Consider the following 26,522-nt stretch of genomic DNA (forward strand, 5'->3'; position numbering starts at 1 on the left):
GGAGCCGCTGGATGATGACAACGATGAACTGAGCACTTCAGAGCTGTCAGAAGTGGAAAAATCTGTGAGGGCAGCATTTCAGAATAAAGGGCCTGTCAATCAACCTCTGCCAGAGGATGAGGGGCTTATGAGGGAGAGGGACTATGTTTTAGATGAAGAACCAATCATGGAAGTGGAGCCTGAGATAAAGCAAGAACAGGTGGTGCCAGATGCTGCTAGCATGGAAGAAGGGCCAGCGCTGGACATTACAGGGCAGCAGATGCCACCTTTAGAGGACATTTTTCCCAATGAAGAGGCAAGGATGGGGATGGAGCGCAACACTCTGTCCAATTATGTGATGATGGAGGAACCGGGGAGCGAGTTTGTCAGGGAGGAGAAGGAGGAGCCCTCTCCAGCGGTTGGCATGCTGTCCTTTGAGGAGCCAGCAACGGAGGACCGTCTGGTGCTTGATGGAGGTGTTCAGCCAGGTGTGGTGCCTACAACAGAAAAAAAGGCTTTGGTGAGGCAGGGAGTTATAAGCCCTGCAGAAGGAAGATTAAAGCAAGGTAAAGTGTAAATACAACGATATGTGCATGCAAATACACACACGCACACATATGCAGTACCTGGTTAGGTTCACAGTCTTTAAAGTCTGTCTTAAAACAGCATTTACTTGATCGTAATGAAAAACATAAATGAAGACAAAATGTACACTGACACGCAAAATAAGACAGAAATAAGAAATCTCAATCCCTACAGTAAGAGATGGGTGCTAATACAGTGCTAACAGTACAAACAACAAAGGATAATGCTTCTGAGAAGAAGAAGGAAAAAACAAATGGTGGTAAGGTGGTAAGAAGAACCAAAAAATGATGATTGCGGAAAAAAATCTATACAAACAAAAAAGAAAGGTCTGTTTGGTCAAACTATATAACTATTTCATAGCTAAATACAGCACATATCTATTGATAACTTAGGATTGGAATTCCTGTATTTTCTACATAAAGATTACATCTGATATTCATCTGAAGCAAATATGAGGCTTGAGGTAGACAAATCATATCTTCATTCTAGTATAAATAGAAACATAAAGGGGGAATTTGACACTAAAAACAGTGTAATTTGGAAGAGGACTGTAAATCTTGTCTCCCATCACTTGCATTGGAATCATTTTACAAAGGGATCTCTTCATACCCAGTTTGGACAAGAGGAACAGTTACAGTGACCAAAAACTGTGGTGCATGTGGGATTTATTTTCAGATGGACCTGAGAAATGTCTGTATATCCATTAAAGAGCAGACTGAAAATGTTGTAATTTCACCTTCTAGCCACTGGGAGGAGCTGTTGGCCTGGTGTTTTACTCGAGGGGCGGTGTTACCGGTTCTTCAGCGGGCCAAAGAGGGCCGAAGATGCTGAGGTACTTACATGGTCTCAACGATCTCAAGGATTCACCATGAAATATTTGCAAAGTTTTACTTCTTCAGCAACACACAGCTGATAATGTGCAAAATCCCAGTGTTGCTGTCTCTATTGCATTGCAGTTCTTCTGCCAAAACACGTTCCCCGGTGGCCATCTGGCCTCCATCACGAGCCCCCACATCCACAGAGAAGTGATGAGGATGATACTGCAGCAGAATGGGGCATATACACGCACCTGGGTTGGAGGACTACGGTACTTGAAGGTGTGTATGTTCAGTCGGGGAGTAGGGGGTCATGCAAAACACAAATGAATAAATTCCCCTTCACTAGTCAAACCAGGAGTGCAGTTCATTTCCCTGCAGAGTTTGTCTGTGGAGAATGACTTGAATAAATGAATCCATCTGAGTGGATTAATCTCCTGCTGTCTGTCAGACTGGTCGCTTTATCTGGTTGGATGGATCCCAGTGGAGCTATGCTGATTGGCTGTCAGGGGAGCCCAATAACACATCAGATGTGGAGGACTGTGTGGAGGTGCTGGCGCATGGTAGGAGTCAGATTGTGTTACGTGTTGTTCCAGATCTGAATATGTGCCACTGGACTTCTGATCCGCTGTTTGTTTTTCTTTCAGGAAATGGAAAGTTCAATGACTTCACATGCTGGGAACCTCAGGCTTTCATGTGCTGCTACCCTTATTGGTGAATGTACAGTGAGCTCATTTACCATATGCTTCTTTGCCTGACATGACGCAAACAGCACACTCACCTGAAGCACCGTAACACCATTTATCAAACACACCTGGAAAGTCAGGACTTCTAAGCATGTTGTACATTATTTTCACATATTTTTTAGTAACAAGCTAATATCCTGTAAATGAAGCGAACATGATATTTTATTCTTGAGCTTGTTGATTACTACCCTTATGAAAAACAGGGCATAAAATAATTCAAGCACACATACTTTATATACTTTCATGTACACACACACACACACACACACACACACACACACACACACACACACACACACACACACACACACACACACACACACATTTTTTGGCATAGTAACAATGTGCTTGTATTTATCTTGTGTATAGAATTTATACCATTTCAAACACACTGAAATATACTTTGAGATCTAAGTGGAAATAAAGTGTGCTAAGTCCTTGTTGTTGTACTGATGGGGTACTTTTTTTTACTTTTCCTCTAAATACTTAAAACACAGTTTTATGTGCAGTACAAGAAATTTATCCAGAACCTTTATGATGTCTTAAGATAGGTGTACTTAAGTGGAGTTAAGTATATTTTTAACTGCACTAGTTACCATTAATACATGAATAATGTTTGATGTAAAATTAGTACAAAACAGAAAGCACAGTGCACTTTTGAGTACAGCTAAAATGCATTTTTTTATATACCTAGAATATTTTAATAACACACCTGATATTGTGATTTAAGTAGATTAAAAATAAAAATTGTCTAAATTACATACATTCACATTACCAATCTTATATAATGTTAATGCATTAAGTAAAGTAAAGTAAAAATTGTAACTGCAACTACAACTACAACAGAGCTTCAATAAATCCTGCCTTCATGAAGGTTATGATGTTGTGAAGTGTTTCTATTTCTTACTTCTACCTCAAGGATTTAAGTGGGTTGGATATATTGGAAACACCTCTCAGTATAATACACAGTTCAGCAGCACCACAGCCTACATCCTTCAAAATGATCAGTTAAATCAACAAGCCTTTTAAACTAAAATCAAACATTATAACCTTCATATTGTTGGATTTATTGCAGGGCAGTTGCATTAGACTGCATTAGATTTATCCAGGTGTACCTAATAAACTGGTAAGAGTGCAGTATGTTGATTCTCAGTTTGAGCAGCACTGCTGGCCTGCAGCATGGAGCATTTTTTTTAGGTTTAAGTGATGAGTGTTTACTAGGAAACAGTGACACAACCATCAGTCTGTTAGGTGTGTCTAAACCTCCGGTCTCGGACCCCGATAACCTCACCTCGCTCAACCCGTGGAGTCCAAGAATTCTGGCTTATATTTTGTCAGATCAGGAAACAGCCGCTCCGCCCGGGAGACTGATTTGTTCTGGTGCCAAAAATCTTTCAGGGCGATAACAGCTGTTCACACCCAGATTGCAGATTTCATGTTGACTTCCTGCAACATTGCTGGCTGGATAAGTAGGTTTGATTAAGTTCTTCTGGCATGCAGACATGCTGAATTCCAATCATCACCTCCCCTTTAAAATTACAGGAGCTTAGCGCCCATTAGCTGTAATTTATTTACACACCCACGCTGCACATGTGGCTACTGTAAAGCCTGCCGGGACTCACATGTTGCTGCGTGTGACTGTGACTCATTTTCCACTGGCCTACACAACCTTTCCTGACCTTTGGGCATAGAGGTGAGGATTATCAACTCTAAGGTGATGACTGGCAGATCTTTATCCTTCTATTTTAAATGACTGTTCCACATGTACATACAACCACCACCACTATTACGAATATTCAAATGATATGACGCCATAAAGTAAGCTATTGTTTGAGAAATACAATCTTTGGCACATGTGAGTCTTGCAGATTTTCCATTGTTCCCCTTCCAGGAAAAGTGACTTTCGCTGGATTTAAGAGATCACACTTGAGTTTGCATCTCCAATCTATCACTGGAGAGGTATCTGCAGTAGCTTAGCTGTACATTGTGGACACACATTAGCAAAATGCTATTTTAAGATTCGATACATAATCAGATCTGGTTAGTCACCATCAGGCAGTACTTTGAAACAGATGCATAAGGAATGAATAAAGCACTTTGTAATATGTCATTCATCAGCAGAGATTGATAAATGAAAAAGAGAGCGGTAGATTCCTGGCGTCAAGATCCTGATGCTCCAGAAATCCTCTAATACCTTCTATGCTTATCAGTGTTGCTGTTTAGATGAGAGTGACTCAGTGTTGCTGCTTACCATCTGTCAGTTCAAGTCATTTTCTAACTTCATGCTGCACAACCCGCTGTCTGCTGGCTCATGTGTGTGCGTGTGTGTGTGTGTGTATTCATGCACTGCGGCTGTGAATCCTCCAGGCTGAGCCCCACAGCCCGGCTTACAAACACTTGGTACAGTGAATACCTCTGTATCCATGCTGTCGTACACTTTGGATTACAGGATGGTACAAAAACAGACTGTAAATCGTGTTTGCAGCCTTTTATAGTGCAGATACATACCAGCACTGATCTGTGTGCTTTTCCTCAGAGCTGAGCTGTGTGGACAAATAACAGACTAACACATTGTTTGTGTGCTCTCAGATGTTACACCCGTTTTCAAGAAAACACCTTTAACCTTTAGCTTATAAGGTGGGAATGTACTTTAAGGACCATCTCAGTGTGTTTGAGTGCACATTTTAACTACAAATCATGTATCCTTTTTAATATTCCTGCAATTTGTGTGAATGTATTTGATTAACTTTTAGATTTGTTGATGGTTTCTATTCATTTCTGGTTTAAAAATCATTTTAGAGGATCATTAAACTTTCCTTAGTGGTGAGACACATAAAGCCATTTTAAGGGTTGGCTCTATATTACAATATTGTACCCTGATGCAGAGTAAATGTTCTTTTAAAGCATGCTTATGGAAAAGTACATTAAAATGTGTTAATGTTTGTTAAAGGACCATTTTTGCCCATTTTCTACAATGTACTGCATACTTCAAGTCACTGTGCTTTAGAGGTTCAAGTTACACTTGAAGAGCTTCATGAGTATCAGCTCATGAAGTGACTTGTGAATTTTTCTAGCTGTGTTTACAGAGGTGCTGTCATCTCGATGAAGAGGGAACATAATGATGCAACATCTTTTGTTTGCTGTATAGTCATCTGGTCACATCAAACAGCCTAATTAGCATTTATATTGTAATTGTTTGCACACCTTCTGGTGATTCAATCTGTGACCACTGTTCGTCTGTACTGATGCCGTCGGTAGACATATGTTGTTTTTCTTATCGCATGAAGAAGAATGTATGAAAATTATTAGGGGACTTTTTGGGGGGCAGGGAAGAGTCTTTCAAGTTATATATAAATTAGATTTTTTCAATTTATGTATTCTGTGGTTTTATCAGGATCTTATTAATGTCAATTGTGGAGGACATTGTTTGAAACATCCCTGGTTCAAATACAGCTGGAGAACATGTTGCTTTTCACTATCGCTATCTAATAAAGTCATGAATTGGCCCAAAAAATGCAGATGTTTGGAGAACACAATCAAACAAGCTGTAAGCAAGTGAATTATAAAGTTCATCTCGCCTCACAAGCCAATAATTTTCATACAGTTGCCTAAAAAAGCTTTCCAGTTCACTCATAGAGGACGCCATAGCTTTTCAAAAGGTAACAGAAAAGTGAAAGAATGGCTGGCAGGATAATGGATGACATATGTTGGGGGGAAGAGAGGAAGGATAAATACATGATAAAGGTGGGGGGTTCAGTTCCAGGTAAATTTCCTCACTCTCCTGCTTCCTCTTTGCATGAGAAATGAACCTCGTTCTCCTCAGAGAATACCAGGTGGCACACATCCATCTCACACAACAAATCTCACACAGATCTGCTCATAACCTTCACAGGATCAACATAAATATGTAAACATGTTGGCAGTGTGCACAGTGTGAATACATGCCGCTCTCCCTACAGTCCTACCTGGAGCTCCAGCTAACAACCAGATGTTCGATTCATTAAGGATGAGAGGGAGGAATAACGAGAAGCTTTCTGCAGATGTTGTCAAACAGCCTCGGGGGAAACTAAATGCTGGGCCTGATTTCAGAGGAATAAACAGAACAAGGTTTGATGTTAAAGTGATGGGAGGGGTCAGGATTGTTCAGCTCTCTGTCAGACATTATAAATCTGTTTCTCTGCTTCTGTCCCTCAAATGACCCTCAGAGACCCCTGCCTCGCTCAGGGGTGTGTCACAGATGATGCTGCTTCTATAAACACAAGAACCGAGCAGAGAGAAGCGCAGACACAACGAGAAAAGAAGAATAAGAGACCACCACTGCATACAGGTATGTTTCCCACACCCTGAGGGGCAACATATTTAAGGGCTTTTTGCTTGTTTTGACTTTTCAGAGAAGATTTTAAGAGAGTCGGAAAATCACTTTCACCAACTTTGGATGATGTCATTTCTAAATCACGTCAAACTGTGTCCCTCATATTGCATGGAGATGCAGCTGAATATGATGTGCATCCCTGTTTGTAGCTTGTTAACCTCGGGGTTTAGCCAGCTGTGACTCTGGGCTCCAGACTGGAGTCCAGTGGCTGCCAATGGGACTAAATAAAACACAGTCCCTAACCAGAGAGTCGCTGGCAACCCAAATGCTTGTGGTAATCCAAGTAGTTGAAAAGTGAAGATGTGCAGCTCATCAGCACGGCTGATATACTGAACATTTAACAGAAATGGCAGTAAATGCAGTTTCAGTTATGTGAGACACTGAATATTTTAACATATCACATACGCTATTTATATTGTGCTAGATGTGTTAGCTCATTACACTGCACTTTTGTTATAAAAAATTTTTCATGTGGTATAGCCATAGGCTGAACAGTTATTTAAAGGGGCAGTACACCAGTTTACACATAAAGGTCTGTTTACTTGTCAGGAGGAACCTGAGGAAGGCTCTTTTTCTTGGATTGGTTTTAAGGCTCAGTATTTTTGATAGGAAGCTTGTGTTGTGTTGAAGTGTGGGGTTTGAAAGAAACAGGTGTTTACCAGGCAGCAGGTCTCGAGTCAACCAAAGATCCACCTACTCTTTAACCAGTCGATTGGTTGATATAAAAATCTGCACATTATTGTCTCTTTTTATCCCATTGCTAATTAAACAGATTAATTCTAAAATGTGCTTCTTCAGCTCTGATGCAGCCGCCTCTCTCTATCTTCTACACTGACCACTCCATAGTCTCTCTCAATGCCCCGCCCTCAGCTCTATCTGATTGGTTACACGTCATTAGAAACAGCCTATCAGTACTGAAGGCCACGGTGCCACAGGCAGGCAGTAATGCACAGACAGATGCTGCAAGCAGAGCTCAGTCTTAGCCCAGTGGATTATGAAGTGCTTCTCTCCTTGTGAAAAGAACTCCAGCGAGTGTCCAACCATTGAAAATTTGGTCAGACAAGACAGCCAATCAACCAACTGACCAGATAGTGTCAGCTCTACCAGGCAGAGCTGAGTTGTATTATGGGAAATGTAGGATATTTTTCTTTTTTGTTCCACCATGGCCCATAGTGGGCACTACAGGTCAGGATATCTCAGCCTCTGCTGAACTGATCTTGACTCCTTTTTTCTAATCTGCCACCCAGCTTCTTGGAGGTGCAACACTAATTTGCTGAGTAGCTCTTTAAGATGCCTTTATCACAATCGAAAGCCACACAATTACACTCTTATCACCAAAAAAGCTAACTACTTGCCTTTCAACAGTATTTCGTGGTCATGGAGAGATCGTCCACAGTTAGTCAACCCATCCGACAGAAGCGTCCTGGAAAGAAAGAGGTGGATGAAAAACAAATGGATGGGAAACTACAGCTGGAGCAGGGGTCCACAGATGAGGGTAACTTTGACTCTGAAACTCAAGAGTACACTATTTATGTCAGTTCAAACTACATTCATTGTTATCTGCACTAACAGCACAGCTCTAGTTTCTGTATTGCAAAAGAGGGAAATAGATGAACATCACTCAGGGTTTTTTTTAATGTAGTGATCAGTGCTGAGTCTGCAGAATTGACTCTTCCTGTAAAACTCCTCTACAACGTTAACAGACCAAAAGGTGATGGCAGGAGAGGCTTTGGACAGGAGGAACATCTGGGAGCCGAGTGTTTACTACTCACTGGGAAAGGAGTCTTTTTATTTTGCTGGCCATGAAATCAGCATCCGTGAGTCTATGGATACATATGGTGCTCTGATCTGGCCCGGGGTACGTCCTGTCACGACCGTGTGTGTCCTATCATGTGCGTTCTGACCTGGTTGTTGTAAATGTGAGTACAGAAGATTTTATTTTGCAGGCAATAGCTTTGTGCCAGTTCCTGGAAAATAACCAGCAACAAGTGAACCTGATGGACAAAGCAGTGCTGGAGATTGGAGCTGGGACTGGTTTGCTGTCAGTAGTGGCCAGTCTGCTTGGTAAGTCTACAACAATGGATGCCATTTGCACTTTACACAATATGTACCCTATGTATGAAACAACAACTTCCACAAGTCACCAGTAAGTCTTGACACTAAAGTCCTAAGTAGTGACATAGCTTAAAACAGGCTCTAATGCCATTTCATGGATATACTGACAAAACAGACATGGCACTCTTTGATTTTGGTGCTCACAGAAAATACACAATGCATTTACTGCCTTGGGTGCATAAGTATGCATTGAATATTTCACACATATCTGCTCATCTTTTGTGCAAAATGTACATTTTGGCCTCAAGGAAACATCAGAAGGTCCCTAAAACAATGGAATTCATTGTCTGAAGACCAGGGCTATCCACCCACAGCTACATTTTTGCATTGCAAACAGGCCAGTAGCTGTAAAGACATCTTGGCCAGTAAAGTCATTATTTGACTGATGTTTCCATCCTTTGGTCCCTCCATTAATCATGCAGTGGAAACATAAGTATCATTTGATTCCCAATGAAATAAAACATCTATTCAAAGGGAATCATTGCAATTCTATAGACGTTTGTCCTTAGTTTTCTTTTCATTCCTCTGCCTCTATCAGTAGAAGATATCCATGACTTCATCACAAGCATTGCTGACTTTCCAAAAAGACCAAGTTTAAACACTGGTCAGAGTGTCCTCTCTAATTATGAAGCTGGTCCCGCCCACATTATTCTGTTTTTGGGTTTGTGAGACGATCAGGTCATACATTATTGGTGATAATGTCTAAGTGGAATTGCTAGTTTTTATCATCAGATTTAGCATTTGAGTCGACACCTCTAGTCAGCATTTTTCAAACCATAAGACAAACCCTTTAGTAACCTAATCTTTTGCCCCCCATTCTTCAGCTTATAACACTGAAGACTGACTGACTGAAATACACACAATTACAAAATACTAACATTTGCAAATTAGCACCAAACACACAGTACAGCTGAGGCTGATGGGAATGTCTTATGTTTGCATGTGTTTTGCAAATTGATAAATTAAAGACTCAGAAGGTCTGCGCTTTGATCCCTGGCCTCAGCAGTCTACATGTCGAAGCATCCTTGGGCAAAATACTGAACCCTAAAATGCTCCTGATGCTGTGCCATCGGTGTGTGAGTGTGTGTGAATGGATGACGCTCGTAATGAGCAGGTGGCTTAGCTGACATATGAATGTGCGTGTGAATGCAGATTTTGAGTGGTCGTCAGACTAGAAAAGTGCTATATAGATACAGTCTATTTACTCTTTTCTAGGTGCTTGGGTTACAGCCACTGACCTGCCAGACATCTTGTCCAATCTGACCTTTAACCTTCTGCGGAACACCAAGGGCCGGTCCCGCTACACGCCTCAGGTGGCTGCCCTTACCTGGGGTCAGGACCTGGAGCGAGACTTTCCCTCCCCATCCTACCACTACGACTATGTGCTGGCAGCTGACGTGGTCTATCACCACGACTGCCTTGAAGAACTGCTGGAAACCATGCGCCACTTTTGCCGACCAAGAAGCCAAACAACGCTGCTGTGGGCCAACAAGATCCGGTTCCGGTCAGACTTGAGGTTCGCAGAGAGCTTTAAGAGGAGTTTCAACACCACGCTGCTCGTGGAGCTCCCACAGCAGGAGGTGAGGATATACAAGGCCACAGCGAGGGAGTGAGAGGAGCTTCAGGAGGTGGAGAGACGGAGATTATTGTGTTTAAATTTTGAGGAAAAAAGGAAATTCCATTTTCATCAAGCTGATTTTAATCGATGTAGAGAACGTCTGGTTTTGATCTGTGTTTCCATCACATTCCTGGACAGCGCTGTCACAGTTTTCAAGCAGAAAGCAGAAATGAAGCTCTTGACTCAAATTTCCATTTCAATAAGCTATTTTATTTGCTAGTGCTTTTTCATACATTTGATACTTCTGACTTTGTTCATCTTTGCTGTTTTTAAAAATAAATTGATTTGCTGTCAACATTTCTCTATATTTCAGTTTCTTTCATAACTACTAGACTGTAATATATACATAAATCTTTATCAAAGGTGCTCTGCTCTTGGCTATTTGTGCAGAGTCAATAGCAAAACCATGAAATAAAACACATAAGAATTTTTTTTCTTCCAAAAGCATGAATCTCTGTTTCTGGTGTCTTAGCTTTTGGTGTTTCAACAGCAGCAGTTGATTTAGCTGTATGTCTTAAAAACTAAGAGACATTAAACCCAAAAAGAAACCAAAACACTTTCCTTTAAACGGCACACACTCTATAGAGCACACATGTAATCATGTTCAACATGTGACTGTCACTTTGCACCAAACATACCACATGACTAAACCCCTGCTTAACAATGTGATTCTAAAATGTATTAGAAATCTAAAAGCATTACAATAATTGAACACATGCACACGCAGAGAGGAGAGAGTGAACGCATCGAGGGGTGGACAAAGAAAGAGAAGATGAACACATCTGATCTGACCTTCACTCTTAAATCTTTCTACACTTGCAGGTTGAAAATCCACCTCCATTCTGTTCTTGTTGTTTCCTGCAGTCACCAAAAAAAGTTTTGGAGTGTCAAACTGTTTTAACTCTGCGACCAGAAAGTTCAGAAGACACTTGACACACGTGTCTGTCCTGAGTGTTTGAGTCTTCATGTCGCTTGTTCTAAAGAACTACAAGTCTGTACACTGGATAGTTGATGCATTCTCAAGGTGTTTCAGTGACTCTATGATATGCAGCAGGTTGATGACTTTGGCTGCTCTAGTATGGACTCCCTGCGGAGGTCGTCCGGGACGCCGCCTTCAGGACCCCAAACGTTGAGCTCTCCGTAAATTCCCATCTCGATCATCTCCTCTTGCCAGGGGATGGGGATGTTGCCGGAGGAAAACTCATCGAAAAAGGTCTTGTCAGTATCCTCCAAGGCCACTCCCTTCACCGAGGAGAAAGCCCCAACGTCATCCAGACTTTTCGCGTACACCACTTTAGGGTCAGGGACAAAAGGAGGAGACACAATACCTGAAGAGGCGAGAAAATCAAAAATCATACTGCAGGAAGACTGAAGCCATTGTCGGGTACATATTCATGCACAGTGTTGATTTCAAGTTACAGAAATTATACACAACCCTGAGCTAGATTAAAAAAAGTGAAGGTGGTACCTGCATTCAGTTTCCTCCAGTTGATGTCTTTAAAAAATGGGTGAGCTCTGATCTCATCACAGCACCCGTTCTTAAAGCCCATCCTCTGATCAACCTCCCTGGCTAGCAGCCCTTCGCAGAGTGACTTTGCATGCTCACTGAAATTGTCTGGATAGGTCACCACCCGTGTCAGCATGCGCTCTTTCATCTCCTCACGGTCAACCTAAACACACAGAAATTAATTTAATTCTCATCCTCTCATTTACTCCTCTAAGTCGGCTGTTTTGTTGCAAAGCGCCAGGTTCGTCAAAAGGCGACTAACCTTTTCCCCCCTGTTCCTGAACGGATTCTTTGCAGCCATGAACTCGTACAGCGTCACTCCCAGAGTGAAGTAGTCGACCGAAGTGTCATACTTCTCACCTTTCAGCATCTCTGGAGGCATGTAGCCTGCAAGAAGTCAAACAAAGGAAAAAGCACTATGTATAAACTGTGAAAACAGTCAATTACACCTTGAAATAGGAAACCACAGATGAGACCCACCTGGTGTGCCAGCATAGCCTTTGGTCATTGTTTTGCCTTCTTTTAGCTCCACAGCAAGCCCAAGGTCAGATATGCGCACATTCCCTGGTTGACAACACAAAGACATCTTGATTAGCTGTTAATCACACATGGACAGTGGCCTTTTTTCAGCATTTGACTGAAGAATGGTTACCATCATTATCTAGCAGCACATTTTCTGGTTTGAGATCTCGGTAGATGATTCTTTTCTGGTGGAGGTGCTCCAAGCCTTGGATGATCTGAGCGATGTAAAAACAGGCTCTGGGCTCCTCAAACCCTGGGTTGTTCTCATCCACCAGGTAGATGTGGTACCTTCAGGGAACGGAGAACAGGTGAGCTCATGTGTAAAAGGTAAGTCTGCATATTTCTGTAGTATTACATACACACAGTGTGCCCATATGTTGTTGTTACGTGTTTATTTTGCAAGTGACAGCGCTGTTGTAGTCATGATGCTCTTATTTTGAAAGCCAGTATAGAAAAACATAAGAAATAAGGAGATTGTTTTAATCAGGAACTCTCACTTTCAGTGGTTGAGTATTTTTTGATACTGAGACTTTAAGTGGCAGGTGCTTTTTGAGGAACCACTCAAGGTTATTCTTGTGATCAAAAAAGAAGTCGTAGCCTTAAGTCTCTTGAGAATAACAGAATAACAGCTAAATTTTGCATAAAGCCTGCAGTCCAGTGCCTCTTAACAACTGCTTCTGAACAGGTGTCTTCTCTCATGAACGTTACTGAGATACAGTAACTGATGACATGTTGCCTCCACCAGAACATGCTGCTGCCCCCAGGTGTCTGTCTACATGCAGACATACAACAGTCCAGCTGTTCAAAGCAACCCAATCTGCACAGTATTACACATAATCCATCCCACTGTAAGGACACTGTAGTGAGGAACCACCATTCAGGGATGCGCTGTGGCACATTTGGGTGATTGTTAAATCACTTTGGGAAATATTACATCTGTCTCACATCAGTCTTTTGGTCAACTGCAGACCTTCTGTTGGCAATGGAGATCTTGAAAACGTGGAAAAACATGTTAACTTACATAGGCTGTAAACAAACCATAACATAGCAGCAAATGGATGAGCAACATGTGCTCTCACTGTTTCCTCAAAGAGACAGTTTGTTCATGATTGTGCTTTGAAACATGAGTTTTTTTCAGAATGTGAAGTTACTTGAGGTCTCCTCCGTTCATGATGGTCATGACCAGACAAAGTTCATCCTTTGTCTGGAAGGCGTACGCCAGTGACACAATGAAGCGACTGTGAACCTTCTCAAGAATCCTCTTCTCCACCATCGCCCCCTACAGGAGTAAATTGGGAAAGACAATTTTGAAAAACTGATACTGGGACATTCTTGAAAGAGGTGAACATACACCTGCAGGTTGAAGAAGAATGTGCTGACATACATGCCATCTGAAAAAGAGGTTAAACCACATTTCAAAGAATGACCTCAGACAAGTCAAGGGCAAGATATAACTGTGCCAAGAAGTTCCATTCAGAAGAGCTTTCCACTAAAGCTCCCAGTAATCACTCTATCCCTGTCTCAGTTGTTTAATACTGCAGGCTAAAGCCAAACGAGACAAAGGCAGGGACAAAGACGATTAGCACCATCGCAGGGCACTTTCTCTGGAACATAAAGCCAACAAAATACCTTTATTAATCAAATCACTGCATGCATAGCAAATAAAAGAGCCTTGCGTTTTCCATGAAATGCCGTGCAGGGAAATACTGTGCTCATGTTGTGGCACATTAACTGTAGAGCAAGGGCCACGTTTTATATTCTGACATCCATATTATTTTACAGGAAGCAATCTGCTGTTCATAGAAAGACACCAATATGTCAGACACAGAAAATACTGCATTTCTAACTGTAGTTTGCCCAGAAGCTGCAGCATGTTTTTCAATTGGTTAAACTTGTTTGGGTACAGTTGATGAACACAGGAATCTGTATGACTATTAAAATCAAAGGCTGATGGTCAACAGCATGGTCAGTAAAGGAGCTCATCGTTAAGAGGGACAACTGTTCTCTCACCTCATAGCCTTTCCTCTTCTTCAGCCTCTTCTTGTTGAGTTTCTTACAGGCGTACAGTTTTCCTGTGGCCTTCATCTGACAGGCAGACACCTCCCCAAACCCACCTTTCCCGAGCACACGGAAGTCCAGGAACCAGTCTGTATCCATGGGCTGCATCTCAAGCCACTTCCACTGCAGGTACCTCTTCAGATACATGCTCTCCATGAAGAAGGTGTAGGGGGCCTCTCGCAGGTAGTCCAACGTTGTGGTCAATGCTGCTGCAAACAAGTCATCGCCTACAGCCTCCAGGCCTTCCTTCACTTTAGCTATGATGTCCTCAGGCAGGAACGGGCAGTAGTGTTTGGCAGCGGGGTCCATGTAACGCTGGACAATCTTTGAGGCCTTCTTCGCCCTGTCAGAATCCTCCGCCAGGTCATAGTCCTCGATGTCTTTCCACACACGGCAAGCCCCATGATACTCTTGATTTGCATTCAAGAACTCCCTAAAGAGACGTTTGCCGATAGGCTGCTCCACACAGACTGTGTCAAAGGCCAAATCCAGGGTCTCCCTCAGACCCTCACACACAGTGATGTGAGGCAGTTTGAGGCGAGAGTGGTACTTCTTATCCCGAGCCGCTCCTGCATTAGAGCCGTCGATGCTTCCACGAGCATTGATGTAAGCAGAATTTGCTACCACCGTGGTCAGTCCTCCGATATCCATGTTGAGGGTAGTTTACTGTTAGGCGGCGCAAAGAGGAGGCATTGCAAAGAGAAAACAGAGAATGGGTGCTGCTTATTGTGCGCAGGGGTGAGGCAGCAAGAGGGAAGCAAGGGTGAGAAAACAGGGAGACAGATCACAGAGCGGTGGAAGAGAAATGGGAACTTGAGATTGGTGTCTCAACTAGATCCCAGCACACTTTGAGCAGTGTACCACCCTCATTCACACACGCGCACACACACAGACACACACACCTGAGTCAACACCTTTCGGTAATCCATTAACACCCTAATGCCCCAGACAAAGTGTGCGAGCACATGCAGGAACAGCACAGGCAGCACATGCAGCTGGAGTGTCACCAGTCAATCAACTGGGAAATCACAACTAGCAGTGAGACGTTCATGGACGGCTGATGGAAAGCTAGTCAGCTTTGGAAAGGCCGTGTGTGTGATTAACTTGGTGGGCTATTGATATTCCTAATTCATGTAAATATTTCACCCCACTACAGTAGTGTTTCATCAAAACCCTATTTGAAGAAAATACTCACTTTATACCATATTACTGCTGTGTGTCATCATCCTTCTGCCACAGGTTAGCAAGGACACACTGTGGAAGCAGAGGCAGATTTGTAATAAAAAAGTCCAACTTTAACTAAGCCTCATATTAGCTTCAGCTAAACCCCAGAACGTAATTTCACACAAAACAATGACTGTGTATTCACAATCACGTACTTTGAAGTCTGAGGAGATTGCCTTGCAGCCATCATTACGACGACCAATAATGCTTTCAAGGTACTGAATGGCAGTTTTTAGACAAAAACAAGTTTCTCTTGTGCCTTAGGATTGTGAGCTGAAATGTTGTGCACTGGAAAAAAGAACTTCCAAACTGCCCTGCGCCTGCAGTGAGCTGCATTTGAGTGCTGATCAGTTCTCCATGTCAAAAACATTTGGGGAAAAAAAGGGGGGGGGGTGTCTGTCAGCAAGTTCTCTTGTAAATCCTCTGTACATCAAAATCATACTATAAGAATCAATGGTGTAATAAGCAGTAGCATGTATTGATTGTTCTCACCTCATAGCTATCCTCTTCGTAAGTGTGTAGCATGTAGCTCTCCTCTGAGAGGCAGACAGGCTGACCCCTCCCCAAACCCACCTTTCCCCTGTCAGTCTTTTCTTAAAGAGCCATGAGTGTCAAATGACTTGAGGGTCTTGAAATATTCTTTCAACAGGTCCTTTGGCAGATGTAGTTTGAGGAATACAGCATTGACAATTTGTAAAAAGCCTTGTTAGTTGTGGTGCAAAAACAAACATCGAATTCGATGTTCTGTGAAGTTTGACTGCAAACAAATCAGAATTATCACCATTCATTAGATCAGGCCTGACATCAGTAAGAGGTGACCTTGTTTCTGCATAAAACCCACATCATGAATTATAGAGACAAAATTATTAAAACAATCTATATTTAATTTGCAAACTTATATTAGATTACAGAAAAGGTATTTGGAAGAGTCAGTACACGTGTTGCTAAGTTTTAAAAGGGAGATCTTTGAAGGGAATACACAAAGACCTATGCAACCACACATTTTTTACATCAATAATTTTTGAAGGTCTATCTTTACCACTGGCCTCTAAAGGATACTATAAGCTACAATCGTTGTAGGATTCATATACGTAATTCACAAAAAAAGCTTATTTACCTATTAGGAGCCTGGGTTATAAAAGTCTTTACCTTGCTGGTGCCATTATTCTGTAAACACTACCAAGGCATTAACAGGGCGGTGATGGAGAATTCCTCAACTCCAGAATACAAAAAAAAAAAAAAAAAAAAAAGAAACTAGCAAACAAGATCAGGAAAGCAGCTGCCTACAGAACAGAAGGAAGCCAGCCCAACACAATGGGGGATAAGAAACTATTTCAAATTATTGCCCAGAACACAAAACAAACAGTATCAACACATCCTATGAAGCCCCATGCTGGGATGCCATGGCAACTGTATTAGGCCATTCAGAATCCATGGTGTTGCACTAACACGGCATGTTAAAGCAGACACTTTGGCCATCGTGGAACATTTTGATCATCATCACGTCTGCCATATGTAATTGCAAAATAATAGGAATAACTAGTCAAACAAGTACATTATACATTCTCCAACAGCAGTAGGTTTTACAGAGGTTTTTTTTTTTAGTGGGATGGCTTATTGAAAAGTGAATTAGACATACAAAGACTTCAGCGTGGTGGCCAGGCCACAGACTACAGTTCCCTTGGACGACACCTCCCCCGGAGCTGTGGTGCAGGTGCACAAGATTCAGGGGCAGAAAAAAGATGGGTGCGATATACACCTCTGTTCTTTCAATATTCATCTACACCCCTGAGAAAGCCGGACAGAAATACAGGCATGGGAAACAGGGGAAAGGGTTGAAGAAGCACACACAAAAAAGGGACTAAATTCCCACGGTGAGGGTGGTTTGTAGGACTGTGCTTGTTGGAGTGGCGAGGCGTAGACAGCTTAGTCTTCATCGTCATTCTCGTCATACTCGTCCTCATCATCATCATCCCCCATGTAAGACACTGGAGTCTCCACGCGAGACCCGCTGTAGTGAGAGTCATTTGAGCTGGAGGCCATGGTGCCATCAGTGCAACCATCACTACAAGGAGAGGAGGAGTGAATTTTAGCAATTGCTTTAAGTTCATGAAGGAAAAGGTGACGGAGCAACACAACATCTGATTTCTGTCACGCTCATGGGTTCAATTACAGGTAAGAACTCTCACCTTGCGGGGTAACGGGCTCCATTGGCAGAGGACCCTCCAGTGATGTAGACGTTACTGATGGGACCCTTTGCCATCTCTGGAAAATTGAAAAATGCATCAACATAAGGTAATACAACTTTGACAATCCCAAAAATCAATAAGTTCCACCACTGTTCATTGTGAAGACCTGCTGGAAGCAGGAAACTTGCACCACATCTCCTCCCATCCTGCTCTGTGGCAAACGTTTTATAAATGAGCAGGCTAAGACTTTCGCCAAAAATTTATCTAACTTTGTGTCAAACAGCACTTGCTTTGTATCTGTAAAATTAGAGGCATGGGACAGAGAAATCCCAGAGACTAGACTAATAATCTACTCCTCCACAGACATCCATGCACCACCACCATGGCGTCAATATTTCATAAGGCAATGCAAAGTGGTGAGAAGAATTTTTCCTTTATTTCCATACAAGTTTTAAAAAAATTCGGCACCTGGAATGCCACAAGGCCTTGCAAAGTGGCTAATGTGGAGCAGAAAGTGAACAGGGACAAACTTTGAAACACACTTGGTGGATCATCAAAGTGGTGTCACAGTGCAGCCGGTTGACTGTCATCAGACAGGCTGTGCAGATGTTATGCTAATCAGCCAGAGTCAGTTTATGAAATCACAACAGGCAGCACTTTCCTTTAAAAAAAAAAAAAAGGGTACAATGTGTGAGGACTGGCCATCTGTCAAAGGTCACTCCAAACAAACAGAGGGCAGCATATCACCACAGTAACAGCTGCTAACAATACTCTTTGTTGTAGCTATCTTTGGCTGTAGCTACTAGCTACAGCTAGCTAGTTAGCTCAAGCTGACTCCAGCAACCAGCAACTGACTCAAAATGAGTATGTGTTACACTGACCTATAACGTAGGGCTCCAGAGCTTTGGGCACCAGGCTACGTGCAACCTTCAGATCCTCTGGAGAACATTTTCCCACCTCCAAACCACAGGCCATGCCCATACGCTTCAGCACCTCGATGTCATCGTGGATCTCAAACATGCTGTCAAAATTGAACAAATACTCGAACCTGCAGACAAGAAAGAGAAGAACAGGAGGCATAAGAAAGGATGAAATGACAACTTTTAACCAAACGATAAGTGTTTCCAATTGTACTTTAAGGTGACCCCATGAGTTTTTAATTAACAGTGCTAGAGTGTATATTTAATTGAATGCTAGAAATACATCAGATTTAGTCAATGCATTGCAGTTTGTAAACATGTGTTGCTCAATTTTAAAGTTTAAGTTAAATATTCAACTTAGAAACATATCCACCATGGTTTAAGGAGCAGTACGGTGCAGGATGGTGTGCCACAATATGTGGACTTAAGTAAGTGTGGATGAGAACACATAGGAAACACTCTGATGGGCACCAAATGACACATTTTATAGTGATCCGGACTTTGTGGGTTACCTGACAATGATAAAACAAAAAAAGAGGTTTTGTTTATGGTGTACACAGGTCAACATAATTTACTCTAACCAGCCTTGTTTTGTCCTTTCCCATCCAGCACCACAGCCAGCTTGGACATAGCTTAAAGAAGTTACGCTTAACAAGGCAGTGTCTTCTTCACAGGTGCCCTATAAAACTTTCACAGTGGGGCAGTGAACTTCTTGCTAACTGTTGCAGTGCATTAGAGGATCGTTCAGTGATTTTTGGCATCTTATTTAGCATTCATTCTTTCATTACTTTTGTGGGAAATATAATGTTCAACATCGGCCTGATGAGTAGTGCATTAAGTGCATGCTTTCATTGCATATTATGCAATGACAGTGTAGATATGCTCTCGTCCATGCTGATGAGACGACTGTTTAAATCCATTTTCTATCAGCTTTTACCACCCATAATCATAAAAGCAAACTCATGGTTGCACAGAAAGTAATAAATCAATAATAAATGATCCCGAGCTGCATTCAACCTTAGTACCATATGCACCACGCAAACCTTAATAATGCCATACACTTTTCCTTTGCATCTACTGGCATGAATGGAGCAGGGTTAGACTTCAATTGAATGTCAGTGGACTGTTCATGTTCAATCTGTGGTTACCCCTTAAAATTAAAAAGGTGCTGCATGACAGTTTTACTTGCATAAAAAGGTGGACACCTTTTCATCCAGTATAAGCTTTAATTATTATGTATGGAAAGGTCACACATTCAAAGTCAGCAGCTAAACGGCTGCATACTTACTGGCTGAGTCATCGTCACACTGATGCCATACCTTCATAACTTAGCACTCAAGATTTCCAAAGAACTTTAAGCTTTGTTGCCAAGCGCTAGAAAACTATTCACCTGCAAATGATACATTTCACAGCCTACATAGACTCTAAATACAACTATGATACAAGACTTCTGTACTAAATTAGTAATAATGTGCCTTGACTCAGTACTTTTCTTATTCTTCTTTTCAGGATAATAATCCTTTAAGTTAAATGTGGCCTGAAGGCAAATAGTTTCAATGTATTCCTACAACATAGGGCTTTTGATACTACTTTAAATAATGTTAACATTGAAGAAATATAACCTTTCAAATAAAAAGGGCTGAACATGAGGCAAGTGCAATCATATACTTGTCATTAGAGATGCTGCAGTCGATGACGGTTTTCTTGCTGGTGTTGACGATAATGAAGGGAAGGTGGATGATGGAGTTGGGAGGTGGAGGTCTGTTTGCCTGCTGCTCTGTCTGTCTGTTCCGCTGCACCAGGTTCTTAAAAGCTATTTGCTGTAAGACAACATCAAAGAAAGATGAGGCAACTATAGAGTTTTCAGTTTAGACCGAAAACAGAGCCATACCCCCACCATGGCATTAAACGGATGTGAAGTACGTTATAAAGCTGCGTGTACCACAAACATCTGGAATTCAGGCCAAAATAGCCCTTTTCCCCAAACGCACCCACCCTGAATGAGGCGACACCACTGCAAACACCATGAAGAAAGTGTGTGCACTTTACTGAAGGGCAGAAAATCAAAGAGCATCTCCAGCAGAACCATAGCATGGAGGCCACATATAAAGGCAAGCATTCATCCCCACCTGCAGTATGAGCTCCTGAAGCTGTGATTGTTTCTGCTTAATCCTCTCCAGCCGCCTTTGTCTCTCCACCTACAGTTGAAATAAAGGAATAATGATTAAGAATTATAACAAAAGACAAGACGTCTCCAGCAGAATAGTCTTCGCTGTGTGCCTTTACCTCTAGGTTTTGGCACTCTTGCGCTGAGTTGGTGGGAAGGCCAATCCATTTGATTTCTTTCTTCTCTTTAGAGATAATGTTCATGGCCATGAGCACATTTAGTGCATCGTACACACGCCGCCGAATGTTCTTCTGGTCATACACGTGCTAAAATGAAAGAACGAGTTGTAAAAATCTAGTACGATATTATACCCTTTATTTCTAACGTTAAACAGGTTTGCATCACAACGTCAAGCAGCACTCACCGAGTCATTGGGTGACATGTGGTTGTCTGAAGAGCTGAATTCTGCCACCAGTTCGTCTGCCACTTCATTATAGGTGGTTACTCCTTTCTTCTGCACCTTCTCACACACTTTCATGGAGAAATGCCTCAAGCCCTTCCCATTCTTTTCCCCTTTCTTACCGCGTTTTCTGCAAACAGAACAGATCCCACACATTAGGTATGTGCCAACTGGCAATCAGATCACATATCGAAGATGGAAGGGATGATCAACAGTTTTTTTTTTCTGAGAACGTTGGTTTTAAACTATCAGAACTAAGATGTTCAAGATCAAACACAATGACTGGCTCTTCAAATTTACTGTATTTCCTGTCTTTGTACATTCTAAGAACGCTCTACAATCTCCACAAAGATCCACAATGATGCTCCAAGCTTCTAAACTGAAGAATCTTCTGAACACTCACCCTGACGACCAGGGAGAGGCGTCGGATGGTTGAGTCTGAGCAAGGAACTGGGAACTGGGCGTATGTGGACTGTTTACCAAAATGGTATTGGACACTGTAGGCCTCTGGGGTGTTCCAATCACCTATAGAGGACAGAACAAACAAAAAAGAGAGGAACCAAAACATTAAAGTGTGGGCTCAGAATTTCTCAAGACTGTCTTAAAATAATAGTGAGGTGCCCATAAGAACACTGAAACAGGCCCACAGAAGATCCCCCTCCTCATGCGTTTTCAATGCCAGTGATGGAGCTCAAACTCCACAGTCCTTGTTCTGTGTAACAATACATTCAAAACCAAGTAAGTGCGCTTAACACTCGCTGAGTTCTTTTCCAGACTGCTTGTGTTCAGGAAACAGGAGAGACATTGGTGACATGAACACAAAGGAATTTGACGATTTCAAGCCTCTCCATGTTGAAGCGGTGCACTCAGAAGTTGTCCCCCCCTTGCCTGATGTCAATAACTAGTTATTTTGTCTTGTTGCCATTAGGAGACAGGTTGCTGTCCTTGACAACTCCACTAATCTGTTGTTGTAGGCTACAGCCCTTTTGTTGAAACAAGGATGGGTTGAGCACATAATAACAGAAAGGTGGCATGCAATTACCCTTAATACAAACTGAAATTATTTTGCCACTTGAATTTGTTATACCATGTCGAATAATAGGTGGAGCAAATACCGCACAGTTGAATGACGTTTAATTTGTGACTCATCAAATAATCCTTTCACAATTCACATTATGTATCTTTCAAATAAGATAAGATAAGATAAGATAAGACTTTATTGATCCCACACCAGGGAAATTTATAGCCAGCAAGTATTACAGACAGCAAGCACAGTGGCATAAAGAGGTCAAAATAAAAAAGTATACAGTGTACAGAATAGAAAAACAACTATGTATATGTACATTTGTACAGATAATAAAAATGCCCAACATAATTGTGCTGCAAAAATGGCCGCTGACAATGGTTTGAATAAAGATTCAATGGAGGAAGAATACGTAATATTTCAGACATCTTAAGTGACTCATGGGTTTTCTGTTATGAACATGGCGGATGATCTATGACAGAAATTACTTAAAATGTACATCTCTAACAGCCATATGAAGCTTCTAGGAAAGAGGTGATCTATTCCTTCACTGAGGTGATATCTAAGCTGATTTCCATTATGTATATATTCCATGTATATAATGGGATGATGGGTGTAATCCTGCTGACTGTAGAGTTGATAAGCTTAGGATCAAGTGCCTCCACCTACCCTCCTCCCGGTCACCTCACAATGATAATGGAGGGGCTTACACAACAGTAAGACATAACAGAAAAACCCAGCAAGGAAATCTATACACATATGCATCTGTAGATAAGCGACAATTTAGAGAGCTGAACTTTAAGCATCTGTTGAAAAGGGTCTAAGCTGTCATGCAAATGTGATTAAAGCACAAAAGCCTGAAATTATAAGACTATACAGTGTGGTAGTTGTGTAGAACATCACTCACCATGTGTGGCACATGTTGCATGTGTGCAGCAATGTTCACATTGGATGGCCCAAGAGTTTTGGGCAGTAGCTGTTTGGCCACAGGGGCAGCTGTAGGCTGGACAGTAACCAAGGATAGGACACCTAATAGAAGACATGAGAAGCCCAGTAATGAGTAGATCTCTTGACTGATACTCCATTGCCCCCTATCGTCCAACTACAAGCACATAGGCTTACAACATAAGAGACAGTGTTTCCTTTGTGAGTCAGGCAATCAATGAAACCAGACTGTATGTAATGTATAAAAATACTGTGCAGTGTGTCGTTGCTCTACAAAGGCAATTACTAGCAACTTATACCTTTGCTAGGGCTCAGATTCTGATCGATGAAAACCTTCAGCTCTCCATTTGTTTCAATCAGACCAGCCTGCAAAGAACAAGAACCTTATACTCTCCAAAAATCACAACATTAAAGATATAACCAGAGTCCAGATATACAAAACGTGTGCAGAAGAAGAAACGTTAGGTCATAGGAGATGTCTTAATTTTATTGCAACACATATGCTTTCATCTAACATCAGCTACAGTGCCAAGAAAGAGGCACACAAATGACATGTTTTCCACAAAAGAAAAAAAACACACGGACATAGTAACTTACATCTTTAGCCATGATCCCAAAGGACCGGAGGATCTGAGCTTCAGGCTAAAAAGGAAATGTTCTTCTATCCGTCACTATTCAGACCCCTGAAGACAGAGAGGGCAAACTATTAAGTGACAGTAGTAAGTTTCCAATGTCACACACACATTGCATTTCTCCCACTAATAATCACTGAGCTTATTAATATTTTACTGTTCTTCGAGTGAAATTAAACTGCACTTGTGTCTGAGGCCCATTTGAAGTGCTTGCTGCCAGCACACTGTACAAAGCTACATCACTCATGTTAGCTTGAGTTACCGGGCATTCTTCTTACAAGACAAACTGATGGAAAATGTGCATATTTTCGACCACTCTCAGTTCTGTGAGACTTTGGGGGCATTTCTGAATGCTCCGCGGATGCAGAAAACCATATTAATCCAGCCCTTGATGCTCACAACTTTTATTACGCTAAGTGTGCACAAGGCCTACTTCAGGTACCGAGCACGTCCGGAGGAGAGGCATCGTCGAACTTCTGCTACAGGTCACGGAAACCTGCTAACTTTATCACACGGGCGCAAAACTATTAATTTAACTGAAGTGAGAGCACCACACGGTTACAAATATTACTGCTGCATGCGGTAACAACAGCATTCATATCACACGACGATAGCAATGAACAATCTTTTGTTGAATGCAGCTAGCTGTTACTGCTAACAGTTAGCTTCAGATTCAACTTGCTTGCGCTAGCTAGCTAGTTAGCTTATGCACGTTTTGAAAGGATTGACATAAAAATTTGCAATTATTGGTTCCGTGCTGCAGGTTCCAAACAAAGACAAGTATGGGTTAACATCTACGAAATGTGTGAGCATTTCGCACGATGAATGAAAATAATATAGAGATTATGTGCACTTACGAGTGCACTCTCCTGTTTCTTCGACGGCTGTTGTTGTTGGCATTTGAGAATGGAGGAAGAGGAGGTCTAAATCCCTACCAAACAGGAAACAAACTAAGCAATGTCGAAGAACTTTTCTATAATTTTATAGTTAATTCCAGGGACAAAATATTTAATTAGTGTTGAATATTTAACTCTCGTTTATTTTTTCCTTAAGTTTCTGTCTTTTGTCATTATACAGTAAACGATGCCAGGATTTGCCTGTTAGGCGAGCACTGAAGCTGTTTTAAAAGTAATCGTTTTCAATCGAAGAGAGACGAATCGTTGAAAAAGTGACCAAATTAAAGTTAATTAAACAGAAACAAGACGTGTTTTATTCAGGCAGTGAATGTAATTACACATTTGGAGTCACACAAAATATTTCACCACAGCTCCTGAAATACCGACACTTAGCGGTAATTATGGGTGTTTAATTATGGTTTATTGACAGTCATTGATCTTTTATGGATTTCAGTCAACCAACACACAGTGAGCTTGTCGCCCCGAATTTACATTTAGAAACTCTTACGTGTGTATTCTCATGTATTCAACTACATACCTAACTAGCCTGGTCATTTGAATAAAATATCGATTAACACTGGCTAACTTTGGCTAAATTAACGTGACTTGTGTGGTGCAATCAACCGCTGAACACATTTTGAACGTTTGTTTTTGGGTCGTTTCAGGACACAAACGTCCGTAAAAGCTGTGAAACAAACATGTCGTTTAAGAGCAGACGAGCTCAGTTACGTTAATGTAACCACTTCGATCACAATCACCGTGGACCGCCAAGTTCAACCGAGCAAAGCCCTGCTGAAGACCCCGTTATCGTTTGCTACATACTTTAGGTAAGCAACCTCTCAGAAGATAAAGTTAACCACAGACTACAGTGACGACCTGTACTTTTCTAGTTAGCAACGCCTACTGACCATTTTAGCAAGAAGCTAACTCGCGATTCTGGTGGAAAAGCTGGGACCACCGGCGCTTTGTTAGCCAATTGGCGATACGAAAGCTAGCTAGTAGCTTGCGGACAAGCTAATCCACAGCTGTCACCCAGGACACTGCCACAATTAGCTGCAATAATTTTTTTTACCATGGTTAGCTTTATGTCTGTCGGCAGTATATTCTCAAGACATTTAAAAGACTTGTAAAACACATATCTAACGGCAAGGACTTTATTTTGTGGCAGCTGGGTAGCGAGCCACAAGTCGATAAATGTGGCTTACCGGTGCACTTCACAAGTTAGCAAACCGTTTGTTAGCCTTTTCTATCCCCTCTCTGCTAGCTTTGCTACACCAGCGCGTCTCACAATCTGATCTTGGCGGTGTCTCACTTTAACGGCTTCTGATTGGACAGCATCGATGAGACGAAAGCAAAGCAGTCAAAGTAGCTCATGCCCACAACCAGCGTCTCTTGGGATTGGTGGATACCAACCAGCGTCAAGTATACATATACCGCCATCTACTGCTCAGGAGTATGAGGATACATGCTACTCTTGTACTTCTCATTAACCCATGTGGCTTCAAAGCTGAGTCTTTACGACATCTCTGACTGCAAAGTCTGAGTCAAAATGCATTGAGGACACTTCATTGCTTCAGCCACATTGGCTATGTTCAAACTGCAAGTTTAAACCATATCAATGACGTCCAGATATAAAAATAACAGATTTCATGTAATGTCTGTGATGTGTGAGAGAATAATCTTTGTAAATGCACATTGTACTAGTGAGTTATTATCAAGCCTTTGCGCTTAGTTAGAATTTATTGCCCAGATATATTTTTTGTTTTTGTTTGGCTGTTCACATTATTCTTTAAATGTGGCTAATGTCA

At 41.8% G+C, this 26,522-nt stretch overlaps 4 protein-coding genes across 5 annotated transcripts; 2 read left to right on the plus strand and 2 right to left on the minus strand.

Moving 5' to 3' along the window:
* The first annotated feature begins 493 nt into the window (after positions 1–493).
* On the plus strand, positions 494–2,381 carry LOC139340498 (lectin-like). Its single transcript, XM_070976343.1, has 5 exons — positions 494–545; positions 1,308–1,396; positions 1,521–1,661; positions 1,831–1,942; positions 2,027–2,381. The coding sequence occupies exons 3-5, from the start codon at positions 1,593–1,595 to the stop codon at positions 2,095–2,097; spliced, it is 252 nt and encodes an 83-aa protein (XP_070832444.1). The 5' UTR covers positions 494–545; positions 1,308–1,396; positions 1,521–1,592; the 3' UTR covers positions 2,098–2,381.
* A 5,249-nt stretch (positions 2,382–7,630) lies between these two features.
* LOC139340422 (protein-lysine methyltransferase METTL21C-like) lies at positions 7,631–10,640 on the plus strand. The gene is made up of 4 exons (XM_070976236.1): positions 7,631–7,992; positions 8,201–8,355; positions 8,444–8,561; positions 9,828–10,640. The coding sequence occupies exons 1-4, from the start codon at positions 7,875–7,877 to the stop codon at positions 10,223–10,225; spliced, it is 789 nt and encodes a 262-aa protein (XP_070832337.1). The 5' UTR covers positions 7,631–7,874; the 3' UTR covers positions 10,226–10,640.
* On the minus strand, positions 10,425–15,181 carry LOC139340421 (rhodopsin kinase GRK1-like). Its single transcript, XM_070976235.1, has 8 exons — positions 14,270–15,181; positions 13,411–13,538; positions 12,390–12,547; positions 12,218–12,301; positions 12,000–12,124; positions 11,699–11,900; positions 10,872–11,558; positions 10,425–10,809 (listed from the first exon to the last, which is right to left on the minus strand). The coding sequence occupies exons 1-7, from the start codon at positions 14,966–14,968 to the stop codon at positions 11,269–11,271; spliced, it is 1,686 nt and encodes a 561-aa protein (XP_070832336.1). The 5' UTR covers positions 14,969–15,181; the 3' UTR covers positions 10,425–10,809; positions 10,872–11,268.
* A 1,228-nt stretch (positions 15,182–16,409) lies between these two features.
* On the minus strand, positions 16,410–26,028 carry LOC139340696 (transcription factor Dp-1-like). 2 transcript variants are annotated; one of them, XM_070976612.1, is made up of 12 exons: positions 25,920–26,028; positions 23,784–23,869; positions 23,486–23,552; positions 23,149–23,270; positions 21,621–21,742; positions 21,182–21,347; positions 20,937–21,083; positions 20,780–20,848; positions 20,319–20,470; positions 18,612–18,778; positions 17,731–17,806; positions 16,410–17,606 (listed from the first exon to the last, which is right to left on the minus strand). In XM_070976612.1, the coding sequence occupies exons 2-12, from the start codon at positions 23,793–23,795 to the stop codon at positions 17,468–17,470; spliced, it is 1,239 nt and encodes a 412-aa protein (XP_070832713.1). In that variant the 5' UTR covers positions 23,796–23,869; positions 25,920–26,028; the 3' UTR covers positions 16,410–17,467. The 2 variants fall into 2 exon arrangements, with proteins under 2 accessions (XP_070832713.1, XP_070832711.1); XM_070976610.1 differs by lacking the exon at positions 25,920–26,028 and adding an exon at positions 24,676–24,743.
* Positions 26,029–26,522: the final 494 nt, after the last annotated feature.

This window comes from Chaetodon trifascialis, chromosome 12 (assembly GCF_039877785.1).
Source record: "Chaetodon trifascialis isolate fChaTrf1 chromosome 12, fChaTrf1.hap1, whole genome shotgun sequence".
Taxonomy (NCBI): Eukaryota; Metazoa; Chordata; class Actinopteri; order Chaetodontiformes; family Chaetodontidae; genus Chaetodon; species Chaetodon trifascialis.